This window comes from Zonotrichia albicollis, chromosome 15 (genome assembly GCF_047830755.1).
Source record: "Zonotrichia albicollis isolate bZonAlb1 chromosome 15, bZonAlb1.hap1, whole genome shotgun sequence".
NCBI classification, from domain to species: Eukaryota; Metazoa; Chordata; class Aves; order Passeriformes; family Passerellidae; genus Zonotrichia; species Zonotrichia albicollis.
The window spans coordinates 6333167-6351706 of NC_133833.1; the positions used below are offsets into that span (position 1 = coordinate 6333167).

Consider the following 18540-nt stretch of genomic DNA (forward strand, 5'->3'; position numbering starts at 1 on the left):
TCTCCAGCCAGCACGACGACCCCCAGAGCAGAGCTCCTGCCAGGAGCAACACCCCAAACCCACCACTTGTCCACAAATACCCCCACACAAGCTGAAACTTGATGGGGTGATGGCAAAAGGCAGATGGATTCTGCTTCCTCACCCTCATCCCTACTCCGAAGGGGGCTGGGGTGGGTTCAGCAGAGGCAGCCCCCTGAGCAGCTGGTCCTGCTCCCACCCTGGCCCTGCTGCAGGGCTCCTGTTCCCCTTTCTCCTCGCCCAGGAGGGGACACCCCAATGCAGGGATCCGGCTCTCCCTATCCCACACCCAGAACGGAGCATCCTCAGGGCAGGGGGCCCTGGGACAGAGCATTCCCGAGGCACCCCGGCCCAGGGCGGGGACACCCCGGGGTGGAGGGGGCGCAGGGCCAGCCCCGGGGGCGGGCAGGCTGCGGCCGGGGGCCCTGCCCGCGGCTCGGGGGTGCAGAGCACCCTCTCCCGGCGCTGCCTGTCAGCAGCTGCCGGACGTTTTTATTACTTTTTTTTTTTAATTATTTTTTTTTCTGCCTGCCAGCTGGGGCGGCTCATCCCATTCCGTCCCGTCCCGTCCCGTCCCGGAGCCGCTCGCCGGGGGATGCCGCGCCCCGCGCCCCGCGGCTGAGCGGGTCCCGCCGGGGCTCCATGGGCTGCACCGGCAGCGCCCTGCGCTGCTGCCCCGTCGGTGCCGAGGTAGCGGCTGCGGGGGCTTTGGGCTGGGCTGGGCTGGGCTTGGGCTGGGCTTCTCTCGGGGTCGGGCTCCGTGGGGTCGGGCTCTTGTGGGACCGAGTGCACACGTTGTCGGGGCTCGATGGAGTTGGGGTTCGCGCGGGGCTGATGTTTGCGGGGAGTCCTGCTCGCAGTGCTGGGGATGAGGGGTGCTGGGGCACCCGGCGTGGGTTCCTCCCTGTCCCGGGAGCGGTGGCGCCGGGCGGTGTGGCTGTCCCCGGCTGTGTGGGACCCCTCCGGCACTGTGGAGGGGGAGGTGGCAGCGGGGACAATGAAAGCTGGCAGCCACCCGTCCTCCTGCATCCTCCTGCACTCTGCTGCACCCCTCCAGGCTCACCCCGACATCACGGGGATTTTATGGTTAACGGGGTGCAGGATCTGGGATGATGATGCCTGTTGGAAATGCTGGTCCCATAGATGACAGGGATGGGTTCCCCCAGCTAGTCTTCTGCCAGCTTCCCACAGCATCCTCCCTCATCCTAAAGGCCGTGTCCCCTTGAGCTGAAGGCATCGCTCCTGTAGGGGAACACTGTGAGTCCCCTCAGATCTCAGCACGTTGCTCTGTACTGAAAAGCTCTTCAGCAAGGTCTGAAATTATCTGCTGATTGTTGTTATCATTGTTATTGTTATTATTTGATGTGCTCATGCTGCCTCAGTGCCTCACCACTGACCTCGAGAGATGTTTTTGCTGTTGGATGTGTTGTGCTTACTGCTGTTGCTGTTGTGATTGCTGGAGGGTGGCAGGGGAAGGAGGGAAGGCAGGAACACCCCTGGCACGGGTGGCCCTTTGCAGATCCAGCTGTGAAAGTCCCCGCTTGGGAGCACAGAACCCATTGCAGGATGTGCAGGGGGAGCAGGCACGGGGCTCACATGCATCCAACAAGTGCACTTTATTTACAGCACTTGCAGGCTTGGTCGCTTCTCCACATCATGGAAAAAATCCCACTCTATGCTATGCCATAAGATCAAATATTTCTGGTCTGGTTTGTGACTCTGAGAGCTCTCAAGAACAGGCAGAGGACAGGGTGAAAGAAACAACAGCCCCAAGGCCCCAGGTGCTGAGAGCCCCACATTTACCGAAACACGGAAATTTGTCATTTGCCTACAGACGTCTCCCTTCCTGCACTTGCCCGCGCTCGAGCTCTGCTCAGCCCTGTGTCACCAACAGTCATTACCCATAAACAGCCCTGCTGCTGTGACTGAAAGTCATTCTGAAAGAAGCACTTAAAATCCCTGTTATGGTTAAAAGGCATAAGGACAGGCGTGGGGCCACTCCTGCCCATGTTCTCATGTCCAGAGTACCAAAAGGCAGGAGGAGAGACCTTCACCTTCCATGCTGATGGGTGGACTTGCAAAGTTGGTCCCTTGAGGTTGCTTAGGGTCAGGGGAGACTTCAGACCCCAGGGATAAGCCCATCCAGAAGTCATGTGCAATTCATGGGGCTGGGGACTCTAATGGGACTGGGGGCTGCAGAGGTTTTTGAAGCCAGTCCCAGGTTTGAGGTGACCTTGAGGAGCTGGTGCTGGGCTGGGTCTGGTGGGTGGATGACACACCAGGAGCCACTGTGTGCCCTGGGGGAGGTGCCTTGGCAGCCTCATCCTTCCCTGGCACCAGTCTGCGGGCAGCAGGGTGATAAGGGAGGCACAGAGAGAACCCAGCCCTGAGCTGTGGGTGCTGCCCCTGGGGTTTCCTTCCCCTTCAGCTCCATCCACCCCTGCTTGGCCACTCACGGTCACCGCCCGCGCTTTGGTCACGCTCCTGGCGTGAGAGAGGCCAAGGTGCCTTCCCAAAAGTCAGGGCTGAGGTTTGGCCGCCTTCCAGGGCTGGGGTGAATTTATTTTGAAGTGCTAGGAACTGTACAGAGCACCAGGAGTCAGGGAAGGGTCAGAATGCAAAACTCGGGGCTGTCAACAGTGTGAAGTGTTTGCCTACGGTCTGCTGCACAGATCTGACTGCAGGAGAGGTGATAATCACCTCCCAACACAGCCATCACCATCACTGGAGGAAACACAGCAGCAGGGTTAGAGACAGGTCCCACGGAGCCGTGCCAGCATTGCTCTGGCAGCGCTGAGCATCTGCTGCAGGTCCTGGGAGGTGTTACAGTCATGGGCCAAATCCTGGCCCCCTTCTCCACAGCCACAAAGCAAAGCCTCCTCCCCAGGAGCAGAATCAGGATTTAAATACTCATTTCCTGCCTCTTTGTGATTTCCTTTGCTAGGTTGCATGGTTGAATTGCTTAATGTACTTGTAAAACAGGAAAAGAGGAAGAAAAATACAGTCCAAAACCCCACCTCACGCTAAGAGCTGAAGCAGAGGCTGCAGCCACCCCGGCTGCCCACACTGTGCCAGCTGCTCTGCACTGGTGCTCCCCACCCCAGAACCCTTGGAGATGACTCAGGTCCTGTTGGAAATCCCTATTAATCCATCCATAAACAGTTCTGCTCCAGACTATTAGAAATACTTAGTTCTAAGAATGTAGATACTTTTGGTTTTTCATAGCTGGAAGGTATTTTTGGCAGAGGTTTCCAAGAACTTACAGGATAAGCTACTCTGCGGATGGCCCCCACCTGCAGGATGTATCAGGCTGCTTTTTCCCTGGCCAAAGCTGTTCCAGCTGGAGCAATTCCCAACCTGCTCCTTGCACACACTGTGGATTCCAGGATGATTTTCCAGCTCTCCAAAATGCACCAGGCGATACCAGAGGTTTGGGTGCCGCAAAGCTTCTCTGGAAGTGACAGTGGAAAGTCCCTCCATATTTCAGAGCTTTCAGCCAAATTTTGCTGTTTGCCCCAGAGGTGGAGCTTTTATTCCAAAGGACAATTGAGTGCTTATGATTAAAATTAGCTCTAGATGCTATTTTAATTGCTCCTAGAGGTAGGAAGGTGCCTCACTCATAGCCTCAGGGCAAGTATTTAGATTTGTCTGTTGATGCTGGTGAACCTGTTGCTCGCTTCACCTATTTCTGAGTTCAGTGCTGGTGTCTCAAATCATCTTCCTTTAGAGGCTGAGGGTCTCTGAGGTCCCATCCTGCTGGATTTGGGGTGTGGGGGAGAGGTGAAGATTCCCTGGTTGTGTGCTGGGGACATTGCCTGTGCTATGGAGGTGACCTGGGCTCTCTGTCTTCAGACATCACTTATGCCAGTGAGCAGGACAAATGCAGCAGAGGTGGTTTGGTTTGGGGGTTTGGAGTCCCTCCTGGAGGTGGTAACAGCATCCTGCTCTCAGCTCTGCTGAGATCACCCAAAACCCTTGAGGTGTGTGTCACCCCCTGTGTCAACAGGGTCCTCCTCCAGACTTTGAAAATAGAGCGGGGATATGGGGTGTGGGGCTAGGGGAGGAGGCCTTTTGTGTTACTCCTGTGATGCCCTCAGGACTGCAGAGCCTCGACTGTCTCATCCATCTCTCCCCTTGGCCCCCATCCCCTGACTTCAAATCCCATCACAGGACACGGGTACGGTAAATACCAGGGATGAGGTATGAGGTGGTATGAGCTGTGTCAGGGATTCCTGGGGACACTTTGCACTCAGGTGTGCCAGGATTCAGCAGCATCCCAGGGCACCCCTCGCTTTCTGGGTGAGCTGCATGGACAAGGAGAACGAGCCCTGTGAGCTCGGACTGCCGGCTGCCTCCTCGCCCCCTCGCCTGGGCCGCGTTCAACGCCGCGGCTGCTCATGCCATAGAAGGGAAGATAAAGCCGTGGCTTCCCAGAGCCTTGGAGCTCTCCTGCTCGCTGGAACTGCGCCTCCCCCCAGCTCCAGGAGGGGGGCTGCAGGGGAGGCGGAGACAGGGGCGGCTGTTTGCTTTCCCGTGCTTTTTCCCAAGCCAGGCTCCCTAATCCGGGCTGGATTTGGCCGCGCCGCTGAGCGGGGCCGAGCCGGGGAGCAGCCGGCACAGCGGGCACAGGGCTGCTTTCCTTAGGGATGGGAATTTTTAGGGACAGCTCTGCGGGGGGCTGGAGAGCATTTTAATTGCTCCTAGAGGTAGGAAGGTGCTTCACTCCGTGCCTTCAGGTGAATTTTCTCACCCCCCGTGCACCTATGCAATATCCAGAAGCACATCTCAATGATGGGCATCAGGGACCAGATTTGCCCTCTGCCAGCGAGGCCGAGCCGAGAGCCTGCGAGCTTTGCTTCTATCTTTCAGCAACTGATAAAAATACATCCAGTCCTTTTTTCTTTTTTTTTCTCCCATCCAAGTGACTAAATTAAACCCATGCAGGGCTGGAAGGCATCCCACGGAGCTGTGTTGCTGGAGGCAGCTCCCGGCTCTGGGTTATCTCAGCCCCGAGGCAGCAGCGGCAGCGTGCGGGGCTGTGCAGCGCATTCCTGCGCTCCTGAGCTCATTGCTTGGCCGCCTGCTCCCGCCTGCTGCCAGCCCTGCACAGGGGCTGGACCGTCTCTGATTTATGGCTATTTCTCATTTCTCACTCCTGCTCCAGCTGTGTCAAAGCCCATCTGTGTAAGGCCCTGGCAGAGCCCTGTGTTTGGGGGGCTGCAAGGTGCCAGGGACCAGACTGAGCTGAGCGTCCCAGGACAGGAGAAGGGTGGCAAGGGAGTGCCAAAGCTGGGGCCCTGCCAAGTGCTGCCTGCTCTCCCCCACCAAAAGTTTTGCTGCTGGAGCCCATTTTGCACCAGCACCGTGTCGGTGGGGGTGGCATCCCCCAGGTTTTCCAGCTGAATGCTACCTGGTGATCTCTCTGGGATGCAGGGAATTGGCATGACCTTGAGGCTGCCTGATGGGCAGTACATGCACACCCATGGGTGCCCAGTGCTGGGAGAGGGCAGGGGGCTGGGGAGAGGCCACTGCTCCACCAGGACCTGTGTTTTAGCAGAGCTGATGGGGGCTCAGTGCAGGGTGTTCTCTGCCTGCAGCCACCTGCCCCACTCTGTTCCCCCCTGCTCCAGCCCCCTCTCTCTCTGCCAGAGACAGCTAAAAGCCCAGCAGCAGAGGGGATCGGCTTCCCAGGAGCTCTCAGCCTTGAAGACACAGAATGGTGAGGAAAAAATGTGTTTTCCCCCTGCTTTGCTTTCTCAGAGTGATATTAAGGAGGCAGTGGTCAGGCCCCAGCATGGCACCAGGGAGGATGGGGAGGATGCAGGCGCATGCTGGTGCAGGAGGGCAAACAGGGCATCCCAGAGACAGCAGCATCCCCTCCTGTCAGTCAGACAGAACAGGAGACCCCAGAACAGGAGACCCGACAAGCTCTGTGTGCTCTCTGAGCCTGGCAGCACCATCCCAATTTGGACCAGAGAGATGGAGGGAGGTGTTTCTCCAGTGGGAGAAGGGCAGTGCTGAACCCGGCCCTGGCACTGGCAGGTTCAGCTGCCCAGGGTGTGCAGGCAGCCCAGCCAGGGGAGGCAGCCAGCGCTGCTTCAGCCGTGTTTGTCCTGCAGCCAATGCCTGCCTGCTTCCTGAGCACGGCGAGAAGGCAGCGCGGCCAGAGGAGTGGGCGGAGAGTGCCAGATTCCTCCGAGGCCAGGAGGAAGAGGAGGAGGAGCAGGATGGTGGCCGGGCAGGCACTGCCAGCATCTCCCAGGACATCGAGATCCAGGTGAGCTGGAAGAGCTGGTGCTGCTGGAGGCAGCAGCTGGGCATGGAGCATGTCACCAGCCTGGTCTTCCCTGGCACATGCTGGGCTCTCCCATTTTTGGGAGAAGGACGGGTCTAAGAAAGGGTGAGGAAGCCCAAAGCAGTGAAGCTCTGCATCCCTTACACTGAGATTTCTTATCCAACTTCTTCCCAGGTGGAAAAGAGAAAAGAGCGGGAGCTGAAGGAACAGCTCGATGCCCTGAGGAGAGAGCACACAGAAACGCTGCAAGGTGTGTGCCAGGGCAGTGGGGCTCCCTGCAGCTCCCCTCTCCTGCTACTGCCCTGTCCCTTTGGCTGCCTCTGGGGCCATGGGGATGCTGTTCCCTGCTCTCCACCTCTGTGGGGCTCAGGTGGAGCCAGCTGCCCCAATGTCCCCACTCTGGTGGCACTCAGCTCATGTTCCCCCACAGAGCTCCAGGGAGCACACGAGCAGGAGAAGCTGCTGCTGACAGAGTCCCACCACAGGTCTGAGGCAGCCTTACAGGTACCAGCAGAGAAATCCCTGGGAAGGGGGGCTTGTGGGCTTGTGGAGGGCTGAGGACCATCTGCTGGTTCTGCCATGGTGCCCCACATGGCCACCTCAGTCCCTGGTGTGCTTGGGGACTGCACCAGCTCCTCCAGCCCTGGTGTTATATGGGTACCACAGCCCAGAAAGCAACCCCAGATACCTCTCATTCTGCTTTTTCCCTGGTTCTCCTAGGAGAAAATTCAGGCACTGAATTCTCAGCTGAAATCCTTCCAGGACAGGATGAAGCGGGTGGAGGAGTCACTCCTGAGAACAGACTACAAGAAGCACATCCAGGTGCAGGGAGGGTGGCACAGAGGGACCTGCTATGGGGTGCTGACCCAGAGCCAAGGGGCCTCTCTGATGGACCCTGGCAGGGGGGCTGGAACCAGAGGGGAGCACAGGACAGCTGAAGGGGGGAGCAAAGCCTGTCCTGGGGGGTGTTGAGCTCCCTTGGACACAAGTGATGGCCCTGCAGGAGCACGGGAGCCCCAGCCCCTTCTGGGAGCAGGAGCTGGAGAGCCTGCACTTTGTCATCGAGATGAAGAACGAGCACATCCACGGCCTGGACAAGAAGCTGCTGCACCTGGAGAATGTGGTGGGTTGAAAGGGGGGGTCACACGTGGGCTTTCCTCTTTTCAGCTCCTCTACCCACCTAAATTCTGCCCAGAAACTGCAGCAGGAGTAAAGGTGGACGGAGCCCATTTCCTCTCCTGGCCTGGGGAGGAGATGGGGGAGTAATGGGAAGATGGGAGAGCCACCACACCAACTTTTCACCCAAAATGGGGTGGCAGGGGGCTCAACAGTGCTTCCCAGCTCTCTCCTCACCCTCCTGCCCCTTCCAGGAGGAGAGGAACCTTCAGCTGGAGGAGAAGGTGAAAACTCTCCAGCAGGAGAACGAGGACCTGCAAGTTCGCACCCAGAACCACTTGGTCATGGCGAGGTGAGCGCTGGTCCCACCCACGGGGGCACAGGTGACATCTCTGCACTGGGGGGGGACAGGTGGCAGTGCGGGAGCACCTCGCAGCCTGCAGTGCCACCGGGTGCTTTGCAGGGAGCAGAGGGGCTCGTGGGCACTCAGCCTGTGCCCTCAGCCTGTGCCCTGTGCCCGCAGGCAGCTCTCCGACGAGCTCCAGGCGGCCCGCGGGGCTCTGGAGAAGGAGGCGCAGCTGCTGGACCAGGCTCGCCGGGAGAAGGAGGAGCTGCTGTACCGAGTGCTGCACGCCGGGGACGGCGCCGCCTTCCCCATGGCCACCGGCGAGGTGCCCCTCATCGCCACGTAGCACCGGCGGCACCCGGGCTGCTCGCACCGGGGCTGCTCTCACCGGGGCTGCTCGCACCAGTGCCCCCAGTCGGGGCAGGGCTCCGGGCTGGCCGAGCCCTCAGGGCGCCTCACGGACCGCAGTGATGGAGCATTTCACAGCAGTGATGGAGCATTTCACGGCAGCGATGGAGCATTTCACAGCAGTGATGGAGCATTTCACGGGACATTTACTCCTGCATTTCCCCAGCCCGTGTGGGACTGCAAAGGGACCCTGGCCTCCCACCCACGCAGTTCCTGCACCCCTTGCTCTGGTGAGGGGGTGTCTGGGGGTGAAAGGGGTCAGCCAGGACACACAGACTTGCATTGGGCCAGATCTGACCCAGCACTTGGCTCTGAATATAAACAGCACCAGTGCCGCCCCAGGGCATGAGGACAATGAGGAGGCCACCAGGACAAGCACCAGGAGGATGAGGACAGCACTGGGGACATGGTGTTAACCTCACCAGGCAGGGCTCCCACCCTACTATTCCCATCAACTTCTCTACCTTCAGCAAATGTCTCCCAGGTACTGCTCCTGCAGCTCAGGCATGTCCCAGCTCACAAAGACCCCAAGCCCTACTTGTCCCTTGGAGCAGCACATCAGGGAGCAGAGCATCCTCCCGGGGTACCAGGCTTTGGCAGGTCACACCCTCTGCTCCAGGCAGGCCATCCCCAGCAGGGAAGGTGCTGCCAGCATGGCTGTGGATCAGGGCTGGATGCACACAAGCACTTTCTCCGGGGTGCACCAGTGTGGTGGGAGCCACTGCTCTGGGGCTGGCACAGGCTGTCCCCTCCCTCCCCAGGGCTGTTTAACCAGAGTTGTGCATGTGTTTGTGGGTCTGTGGGTGTGTGTGTGGGTGTGTTTGAGTGTGTGGGTATGTGTGAGTGTGTGTGTGGGTGTGTGTGTGCACCAGCCAAGGTGCTGCTGGCTGTAAGGATTACAGATCTGCAAGAAGCAGCAGCCTCAGCTATCCCATGTCAGTGGTTTGGGGGACAAAGTTTGTGTGCTCCACACCCCATATAGTGGGGAGAAGTGGAAGGGTGGGAGCTGGCACCACAAAGACTCAACAAAGAAGCTCCAGATGAGGCCCTTAAGGCTGATCCCCATTTTCCTGCCCCTTTTCCTCCATTTCAATGGGCTCCCTGCTCAGGGCAGACCCGGGCCCTCCCAGCATCAGGGCCACTGCATCAGCCACTTCCGTCCTTTGTGCTGACCCTAATCACAAACACAGCAGCTGAATGGGCAGCCAGGAAGGCAACGTGGATGTGGGGTCCAGCTCTGACCCACACACGCCCATGGGATGGCCATAGGGGGAAATGGGGGAGCCTGTTGTGTCAGAACCATGTCCCACCAGGGCACCCTCTGCTCCCCACACCATCTGTGACTCCCCCACGTGCTGTAACACAAAGCAGGGATAGCCCAGCAAACCCTGCCTGGCTATGGCTGGAGGGATCAGGATTTTGGGACAAAGGGATGTGAGCTGATGGGCTCTGGGATGGTGCTCTGGACACCTGGTACCACATCCCAGAGCCCCAGAGGCAGATCCTGCGTGGGATTTGGAAGAATGTGCCCGACTCTGGGAAAGGGGACACTGGGAATTGAGGAGGAGGAATAAATGAGTGCAGAAAAGGACTTACACACTGTGAAGGGGGGAAAGCCTGGACCAGTGGCAGTCATGGGGAGAATGATAACAGCTCAGGCTGGGTGCCCAGGTGAAATGGAGGGTCAGGGCAGCACAAGAGGCCTCTCCACCTCATTGTGAGCGGCTGAAGGAGCAGGGTGGGCAAGGGGCCTGTGGGGTGGCTGCAGGGAAAAGTTTCAAAAGAAAAAAAATCAAAAACACAGCCCAGTAACAACAGCAAAACCACTTGTGTGCTTTATCCTCTCCAAAGAGAACTCTGTGTGCAGGGGCTCGCTGTGAGGATTTGGGGTGCTCAGGGAGGTTCACCAGGCTCGGGGCAGCAGCTCCTGCAGCTCTGGCAGGGCTGGGCCCCTCTGTGGGAGAGGAGCCACAGCCCAAGGGGCTTCCCTGCCCCCTGGGCACACGATGGAGGGAGCCAGGCCCTTCCCTGCCCCCCCCGGGCACAGGATGGAGGGAGCCAGGCCCTTCCCTGCCCCCCGGGCACAGGATGGAGGGAGCCAGGCCCTTCCCTGTCCCCCAGGCACAGGATGGAGGGAGCCAGGCCCTTCCCTGCCCCCAGGCAGAGGATGGAGGGAGCCAGGCGCTCAGGAACTGGCCAGCCCCTTTCATTGCCCCGGAGCAGATGGGCACAGGGCAGTGTCACGGGGCTCCAGGGCCACCTCCCTGGCTCTGCTTTGGGGCAGCTCCTGGGGACCTGTCCCTTCAGGCCAGGGACTCTCAGTGCTGTGCCAGATCCCATAGCCAAAGTAAATGAAGAAACCTGGGAAAGAGCACAATAGGGTGTAAATGGGCTGCTTCTCTTCCCCTCCCAGCCACCGAGTGCTGGCCCCCTCCTTTGGGCCACATTTCAGAGGACACGGTGCTCCCACCACTGCTGGACATCAAGGGTCAGCATCTCCTCCCTCCCCACCACTGCTCAGAGCAACATTGGTGCCTCAAACCACCAGCCCTCCCCCCAGAGGGGCTGGAGGCAGCTCCGGGGCCTCGGGAGGGGCCGTGCTCACCCGCAGCCATCCAGAGCAGGTACCGCAGCCAGGGGGCCGCGCTGAGCCGGGCCAGCAGCACCGCGTTGGTGGAGATGCTGACGAGAGGCAGGAAGGGCAGGCAGGGAACCTGCAGGGTAAATTCCACAGCTAAATGCAGCTCTTTGTTGCTCTGGCTGGTTGTCCACAGGCAAGGGGAAGCCCAGCCTGGCTGTGAGGCTCAGACATCCGAGCTGGGACTGCAGCCTGTGCTGGAGAGGGATGCTTGGGAGGGTGTTTTGCTTGTCAGGTCCTGCACTGCAGGATTTGAGATGAGAGGCTTGTGAAAGTAAGCCAAGGTGTTAGGGCCAGGTATCTTTTTACTGAAGAGCAGCTCTGGATTCCTCAGCAGGCACTGGGCTCAGCTGGGAGATGCCCCTTCCGCCCATGGGGTGGAAGAGCCCTCATGGTCCCTATGGAAAACCCCACGAGCCACAGGCTGCCTCCAGCAGTGCCTCATTAATGTGGATGCAGCAAAGATGTGCCTGACCTGCAGCAGAGGGAACAGCCCCAAATGGCCCTTTCCCCACAGGGCTGCAGCACCTGCCTGCTCTCTGTGCCCCAGGTCCCTGTTCCTGGGTACACCCTGAGGGTTGGGCTGGGTGCTCACCATGAAGGACGCCTTGTCCTGGCTCTGAGGCTGCCTCCAGATGAGAAGAGCTGCTGCCAGGATCCCCAGGAGAGGCAGGGCCAGAGCAGAGATGCACCAGGCACCCCCAGCCCGCAGGCAGGGCAGCCCAGCAGTGCTCACCCAGCCCAGGGCACAGGCCAGGGCAGCTGCAGAGGGACCACAGTGTCAGGGCAGCTCCCCTGGGCTGTGCCATCCCTCTGTCAGGCTGCTATGGGGGACAAATGACAACCAGGGGACACGGCTGGGTGGCTTCTCATGGTGGGTTTGACTTTTCTCTCCCTCTGGGAGGTTTCCTGAGGTCCCACTGGGGCAGTGGGATGAGGGCAGGAAGGAGCCATGCAGCCCCTGCATCTGCTGCTGGGTGGTTTCCACCAGGCCAGCCCTTGCTACAGCAGGGATGTCCCCCCTGGGTCCCCCCAGGCAACTCCCTTAGAGCCCATCCACCATCCCAGACACACCTGCAGCTGTCAGAGCCCAGACCACCAGGGCAGAGGAGCGAGGGGTGGGATGGGGGGGTGGCTGCACCAGGTGGTTCCACCATGGCTGCACAGCTGGGACCTTCCCCACAGGAGTGTCCCGAGGGCCAGGCTCAGGCCGGTACCTGAGGAGCAGACACTGGGTGTCAGTGCACACAAACCTGCACCTGCCCTGTCCCAGAAGCTGGCTGAGCCCTGTCCCCTGTCCCAGCAGTCTCACCTGAGCAGCAGCACACAGGCAGCCACCATGGAGTAGGCCAGCAGTGTGCCAATGGACATGGTGTCAACCAGGGCTTTCAGGTCAAAGAGAAGGGCCAGGAGAGCTGGGGAGAAGAGAAGCCCTTATAGCCTCTGAGCAGAGCTGGCAGTGCTGCTGTGCCCACCTCAGTTCATACTCTCACTGCAACAGAACTTCAGTGGACTGGTGATGCTTTGGTCACTAGCACAAAGCATCCTGTCACCTCCTGCCTGGCAGTGCAGAGAGGCTGGGACTCCATCAAGGCCAAATGGTCCTCACCCACCATAAGATCTGTCTCTGGGTGAAAAGACAAGGCTCAAACAGCTGCAGGCAAGCTAGAGGGAAGGAGGACACCCACCAAGGCCTGCTCACAGCTGAGGGTGACCCAAGCACTCACCTACCTGCCACTGCCCCCGACACCAGAGTTGCCACCACCGGGCACTGATGGCGACTGACTTTGGCCAGAGGCTGGAAGAGGAGCCCATCCCGAGCCATCGCATACAGGATCCTTGGCATGGGGAACATGGAGCCCAGAAGGCTGCATGAGACAGGGGAGGAGATGGGGGAGAAGAGGAGAGGAATGCAGGAGGTGCCATCCTGCCTTTTTCCCCTCCAAGGGAGCTCCCATTCATCTGTTTGGTCCATAACCTTCTCAAGACCATCTAACAACATCATCACCTTCCTCACCATCAGATGAGGGACAGTGTCAGGGAAGAGATGTCTGCAATCACCTGTGCATGCCAGAAGACCCCAGCCCACTCCTGTGGACATGGTGCCACCTGGCCATTTCCTTCAGTGGCCAAGGGCTTTGGCTGCTCTCCCTGATCAGGAAGGGCCAGGGTGGGAACATCCTTGTGTGGAAGGGATTTTAATCAAGCAGGAAAGGCAAGGAGGAATTCAGGAGGGAGGGGTTGGGGATAATATCTCCTGGATGTGTTCAGCTCCAGTAGCTGCTCTGAAGCACAGAAATGCCATCAGAGGGTGCCCCTCACCTGGTGGTCAGGGCACACAGTGACCCCACAGCCACAGCATACTTGGCACTGCTCCAGCCAATGTACTCAAAGGCCACTGGCAGAGGGCTCGTGGTGTCCAGGAGGTAGTAGGGCATCATCAGGGTGAGGGCAGCAGATACCCCAAAGTAGGCCAGGAAGCAGATGAGGAGGGAGAGAATGATGCCCATGGGGATGGATCTCTGCGGGTCCCTCACTTCTTCCCCTGGAGAGAACAAGATCAGCTGTAGGAACAGAGGCTCATTTAATGTGCATGGCAGGCTAAGAGCCCAGCACAGGCTGGAGAGAAGATCCCATATCCTCCCAAGAGAGGACACAGAGACCTTCTAGCAAGGACCACTGGATGTTTTGGGCCCCAGGGATATTGGGATAGAGAATGTCTCTGCTCTAGGATTAGCCCAGACATTCCACGAGGACTCTTAGAAAGGGCAGGAGAGGGTGGCTGCAGCACAGAGCTGGGAATGTGCCCAATTCCCAGCCTCACACCAGTTCCCAGCACTGTGGGGACAGTCACTGCCAGCCCAGCCTGCAGGGAGGGTCCCACCAGCAGCACCCCCACCCCAGTTACCTGTGGTAGCAATGCAGTCAAATCCAACAAAGGCATAGAAACAGGCAGAGGCTCCAGCCAAGGTGCCAGTGAAGCCATAGGGCATGAAGCCTCCCACCCCAAAGGCACTGGTCCTGTTGTCAGCCATGGACTGGTTCCTGGGGAGGAGGAAGAAGAGCCAGGCAGTGCAGGGGGGTCAGTGCAAAGGGGTCCCAGGATGGGGTCAAGCTGAACATCCAGCCCCCTCAACCCACAGCATCAACCCAGCAGGGCTTAGGATTTTGTCTCTTTGACACATTGCCAACAGGAAGAAACAGAGAAAGTGGTGTCTCCTGGGATAAAGTGGTGTCCCGTGGGATAAAGTGGTGTCTCCTGGCATAAAGCACTGGGGGTCTGACTCCCCACCCCACTCTGAAGGCAGCAGAGGGAGAGTGAAGCCCCTCATACCCAGCCTCGTGGGCAGCTGCCTGTGGCAGGTCATCCTCCCTGAGCCTCCAGTTGCTCATGTGGCCTTTGATGAAGCCACTCACTGTGACAAAGAGCAGGACGAGCACGTTGAGAGCTGTGAAGGCTTTGTTGACCATGGTGGACTCCTTCACTCCAAAGGAAAGAAGCGCTGGAGAATAAAAAAATCAAAACTGGATGAGGTCCTGGATGACACCAGGGTAGACATTCCTGGGGAGGGAAAAGGGGGGCAGTGGTAAATTCAGGACATCTTGCAGATTTCCCCAGATTCCCTTTCCATTCCCCATTCTTTGCTCAGGGAAATGGCAAATCCTCACCGGGGTCAGCCCCATCCTGAAGAGCCCACAGTGAGGTGAGGAGCTCATCCTACCTGATGGAGGGTGGCACAGGGGGAAGCATCCTACCTGCCAGCAGGACCACCAGGCCAGCAGCAAAGGCATCTGGGTGCTCTGCCAGCCCCACAGAGCTCATGGCTGCGTGAGCACCCAAAAACCTCCCCATCCTCTTGCCCAGGAGCTGGTCAAAGGTAGCACTCCAGGCCCGGGCAACGCTGGCAGTACCTGGGGAGAAGGGGATGGCTGTGTGATGAGGTGATGGCTCAAAAGACACCCAGCAAAGCCACCAACACATGGTGGGAGGGATCAAGAGGGCCTTGTACCGATGACATAGGACAGCAGCAGGTTCCATCCAGCCAGGAAGGCGCAGAGCTCCCCCACTGTCACGTAGCTGTACAGGTAGGCAGAGCCAGCCAGGGGCACACGCGCCCCCAGCTCGGCGTAGCACAGCCCTGCCAGGGCAGACACCACGGCTGCAATCAGGAGAGAGAGCACGATGCTCGGGCCAGAGCTGGTTTTGGCCACCTCCCCTGCCAGGACGTAGACCCCAGCCCCCAGCGTGCTGCCCACCCCCAGGGCAGCCAGGTCCAGGGGCGAGAGGCAGCGGCGCAGGCTGGAGCCCCCCGGGCCGGCCGGGACTCGCTTCCTGCGGGACAGCAGCCGGGGAACGGAGCGCAGCCGGCTCCAGCACGGCACCTGCAGGACGGCAGAGCAGCAGCGGTGAGGGCACTGTGTGCTGCCCCACTGCTGCCCCACTGTTCTGCAGAAATAAACAAAACTCCACAACTTTTGTGAAAGTTGTAAAGCTGGAATGTTTATTACAGCACCGGACGCATGTGGGAATCATTCGCCTAAAATGACATGCGTACCTCTGGGAACTTCAGGTCCCTTTTTATCCCACTCTCAAATCCATATGCATGCAATTTTACAATAGGTTCATACAGATTAATTTTTACGAATTTCGCGTGGCATTTGCAGCTAGTTCTTCTTTATCAGAAAGAATTCCTAGGTCAGGTTGACCTGCTCTCACAGCAGCCTCTGTCTCTCTCTATCACCTTCTGTCTCCCCCCCTTCATCTCTGTCTTTCACTGAAGCAGTGTCTCTGAGCCCAGGCTTTTGCAGTCAGACTACACTGCAAGCTACATACTTAAAGATGTACATTCCACCTAAATCAAAAAGGATTTCTACCCTGGAAAATTTCTACTCTGCCTCACCCACTGACCACCCTGATGTGACACAAACCCAGCCTCAGTGGTGGCCTTGCAGCTCCCACCATCCCCAGTGCTCCTGGACTCTCTGGGTGCTGCCTGCTCTCTGTCCCTGCCAGTAAAACAGCCCATTTTGGACAAGAAGGTGCTCAAGCAGCTGTGCTGCTCTCTCATCCCCAGTGACAAATGCAGCTATGCATGTCCAATTTGAGAGAGGGGACAACGACAAGTGTTTGACCCCCCTGCTGGCTCAGAAGGTCCTGTTGCTGCAGCAGCCTCCTCAGCAGGGACACACAGTCAGGATTATCCCAGCTTTGACACTGAAACTATTTGAAATACAGAACCCATGCCAGACAAGGAAGGATGGGAGATGCTCTGCTCCTGGAAATTGCCTTGAAGTGCACCAGGGAGGACCCACCTGCTCAGCTGGAGATGCTCCCACAGCATCTGTAACTGTGGGTCAGTGGCACAGCTCAGGGGGATCCCCTGGGCCATCAGCCTGTGCAGTAATGCTTTGGTTTCTGGAGGCACCAATGGGGATGTCAGCCTGGCAGAAACCCCAAACTGTGTGACATCTGTGCTTGGGGGAAGCTGTGCTTGGTATGCCATGCCATGCCTGGGATTTGTGTCCCCCATCCCGCACATCCTTTCCCAGGAGCTCCAGGACTGGAGAATCTGCTGCACATCCCATGGTGCTGCCAGGACCTGCAGGTCACCCCACAGCAAAGCAAGGCCGTGCCACACACTCCAAATGCCATCATCTGCTCCTTCCATGGGGGGACACCCCGGGCAGTGGCACATCCCTGTGGCACAGGGGACATGCGATCCCTGCTGTGGCCTGGAACTGGAGGGGACAGGGACAGCCCTGCCCGCAGCCAGACCCGCAGGATGAGCCAGACCCTGGTGTCGCAGGGAGCTCCAATGCCCAGGACAATGCAGTGCCCTGGGGGTGAGGAGGAGCCGCCCCCAGCATCTCCCACCCTCTGCACAGCCCCAGTCCCGCCCAGGACACCAAACCCCGGCGATTTTCCCCTCTCCTGCAAACAAAAGACTCACCGCAGCCATCCTTTGCTCCAGAACGAGCTGCTGAGGACAGGGAGCACCAAGAATGCCCCCTGAGGCTGTCCCCTTAAATCCCTTCTGGGAGCACCCTGGCCCTCCCCCTGCTGACCACCGCTCCGGCCTGCACAATGGGAAATCTATGCAGAAATATTTTTCCCACAACGCCTTCCAAATCATACACACAGCCTGCAATGCTAATAGGCTCAGAGGTATTATTGAAGGGGTTTAATTCACTTTTCCAAGCTCCCTGGGCAGGTGAAAAGGGGAATTCTTTCCCTCTGTCCCTGCTCCTTGCACCAGGACACACATCTCAGTCTGTGGAGCTGTTTTGGAGGAAATTCAGGCAGAGAGGAGCAGTAACAAGGCTGGGTTGGGGTTTAGGGGTGCACATTGCAGTCTGTGGAGCTGCTTTTGGAGGAAATTCAGGCAGACAGAAGCAGTAACAAGGCTGGGCTGGGATTTAGGGATATGTGCACCTACAGCTATGACTGACCCCAGCTGCCCCTGGGGAACACAGAAGGATGTGAAATGGACTGCAACAGCAAGGCACAGGAGCACAGACCCAGATCCATGGGATGTCTGCAGCAGAATGTCCAGCTGAAACTCCCCAGAGCAAAATCCTGAGGCTGCTTGCACTTCCCTGGGATCTGGGCATTCCTGGGGTGCAGCTCACAGGGGCTGAGCAGAGGAGGGCAAGCAGGACAGGGGTAAATCCAGAGCTGGGCCTAAATGAGGGCACAGGGCTGTGTGGGTGGGGGTCCCAGGTGAGGGTCCCTGGGGCCAGAAGGGCACATGAGTGTCCTTGGGCACCAGCACAGCTGCTCTGCACAGCTGCACCAGGCAAGGAGAGGCTATGGAGGAGGTGATGGGGTGACCTGGTTGGTCATCAGCATCCTGGGAGAAGAGGACCAAGTCTGGGCTCTGAGGAGAGGTTGGGAAAAGTCTTTTCATGTGATTTTGGTTTGATTTTATTATAGATAGTGCTCAGGTTGAGTCTGCTTACAGTATTTTGAGACAAAAACCTCTCAGGCTGTGGCTCAGCCCATTCTCTGGCTTTCAGCTTGCAAGGAGCAGAGGAAGGGAGCGGGAGCTGTGGAGGAGCAAAGCAAGAAAGGATCCAGAGCATCCAAAGCATAGAGGTACACTCTGTCCTGGCTCTATGGGGCAGCCCCGTATCCAGAGACCCTGTGAGCACCTCTGGGGCAGGGTGGCTCAGCACACGAGCCAGGGAGAGCAGGGCTGCTGTCCCACATTGCAGCACAGCCTGAACAAAGCTGTGCTTGTCTCCCACGCCATCTCACATGAGCGCGGTCTCCAGATGCCAGTGCCAGCCCAGGGGAACATTGCTCTGAGGGGAAAACAGGGCAGGAAGGAGCAGCCAGTGCTGGGAGGCCGTGAGGGTCTCACCCTGCCAGGGGACCACAGTCCTGTGGCTGCATGCCAGCCATCCTGGGGGCTGTGCTGCCCCACACAGGCAGGGCTGAGCAGCTCAGGTGCCTTGAGAGACGCCCAGGCCAGTGGGTACCACCAGGGCTGGGATGCCTGGAAGATTACACACCAGCAGCCTTCAGCATTTCCAGGAGTCCCTTGGGGTTTTCTGCTCTGGCTGGTGTCACACAGCACCGCCTGTGGCTCCTGGGACGCCCCGCCAGCTCCTCCAGCCCTGCCACTAGCTGGGTGGTGGCAAAGAAGGTTAAACGTGGGTGAGGCGGGGAAGGAAATGGCCTCAGGGCAGTGCAGGCAGCGGTACAGCCTGCCAGGA

The 18540-nt window shown here is 58.7% G+C and overlaps 2 protein-coding genes across 2 annotated transcripts; one reads left to right on the forward strand and one right to left on the reverse strand.

Moving 5' to 3' along the window:
* The first annotated feature begins 310 nt into the window (after positions 1 to 310).
* On the forward strand, positions 311 to 10984 carry CCDC69 (coiled-coil domain containing 69). Its single transcript, XM_074552146.1, has 9 exons — positions 311 to 708; positions 5668 to 5737; positions 6138 to 6295; positions 6488 to 6563; positions 6744 to 6817; positions 7034 to 7135; positions 7317 to 7436; positions 7684 to 7781; positions 7953 to 10984. Exons 1-9 carry the CDS (start codon positions 661 to 663, stop codon positions 8119 to 8121), a joined length of 915 nt encoding a protein of 304 aa, XP_074408247.1. The 5' UTR covers positions 311 to 660; the 3' UTR covers positions 8122 to 10984.
* Positions 9886 to 18226, reverse strand: LOC102064455 (cationic amino acid transporter 2-like). Its single transcript, XM_074552460.1, has 12 exons — positions 18186 to 18226; positions 14832 to 15268; positions 14578 to 14733; positions 14156 to 14324; positions 13730 to 13866; positions 13144 to 13366; positions 12553 to 12689; positions 12134 to 12236; positions 11896 to 12038; positions 11417 to 11583; positions 10789 to 10897; positions 9886 to 10293 (listed from the first exon to the last, which is right to left on the reverse strand). Exons 1-12 carry the CDS (start codon positions 18224 to 18226, stop codon positions 9896 to 9898), a joined length of 2220 nt encoding a protein of 739 aa, XP_074408561.1. The 3' UTR covers positions 9886 to 9895.
* Between the last annotated feature and the right edge of the window lie 314 nt (positions 18227 to 18540).

Excerpts from the sequence above, each read along its gene's own strand:
- CCDC69 (XM_074552146.1), top strand. The coding sequence starts at position 661 with ATGGGCTGCACCGGCAGCGCCCTGCGCTGCTGCCCCGTCGGTGCCGAG. Across the intron at positions 5,738-6,137 it reads AGCCTTGAAGACACAGAATG|CCAATGCCTGCCTGCTTCCT; the intron begins GTGAGGAAAAAA and ends TTTGTCCTGCAG. Across the intron at positions 7,136-7,316 it reads ACTACAAGAAGCACATCCAG|GAGCACGGGAGCCCCAGCCC; the intron begins GTGCAGGGAGGG and ends ATGGCCCTGCAG.
- LOC102064455 (XM_074552460.1), bottom strand. The coding sequence starts at position 18,226 with ATGGCTGGCATGCAGCCACAGGACTGTGGTCCCCTGGCAGG. Across the intron at positions 12,039-12,133 it reads GCCTGTGTGCTGCTGCTCAG|GTACCGGCCTGAGCCTGGCC; the intron begins GTGAGACTGCTG and ends TCTGCTCCTCAG. Across the intron at positions 10,294-10,788 it reads CCTGCTCTGGATGGCTGCGG|GGAAGGGCCTGGCTCCCTCC; the intron begins GTGAGCACGGCC and ends CCTGGGGGACAG.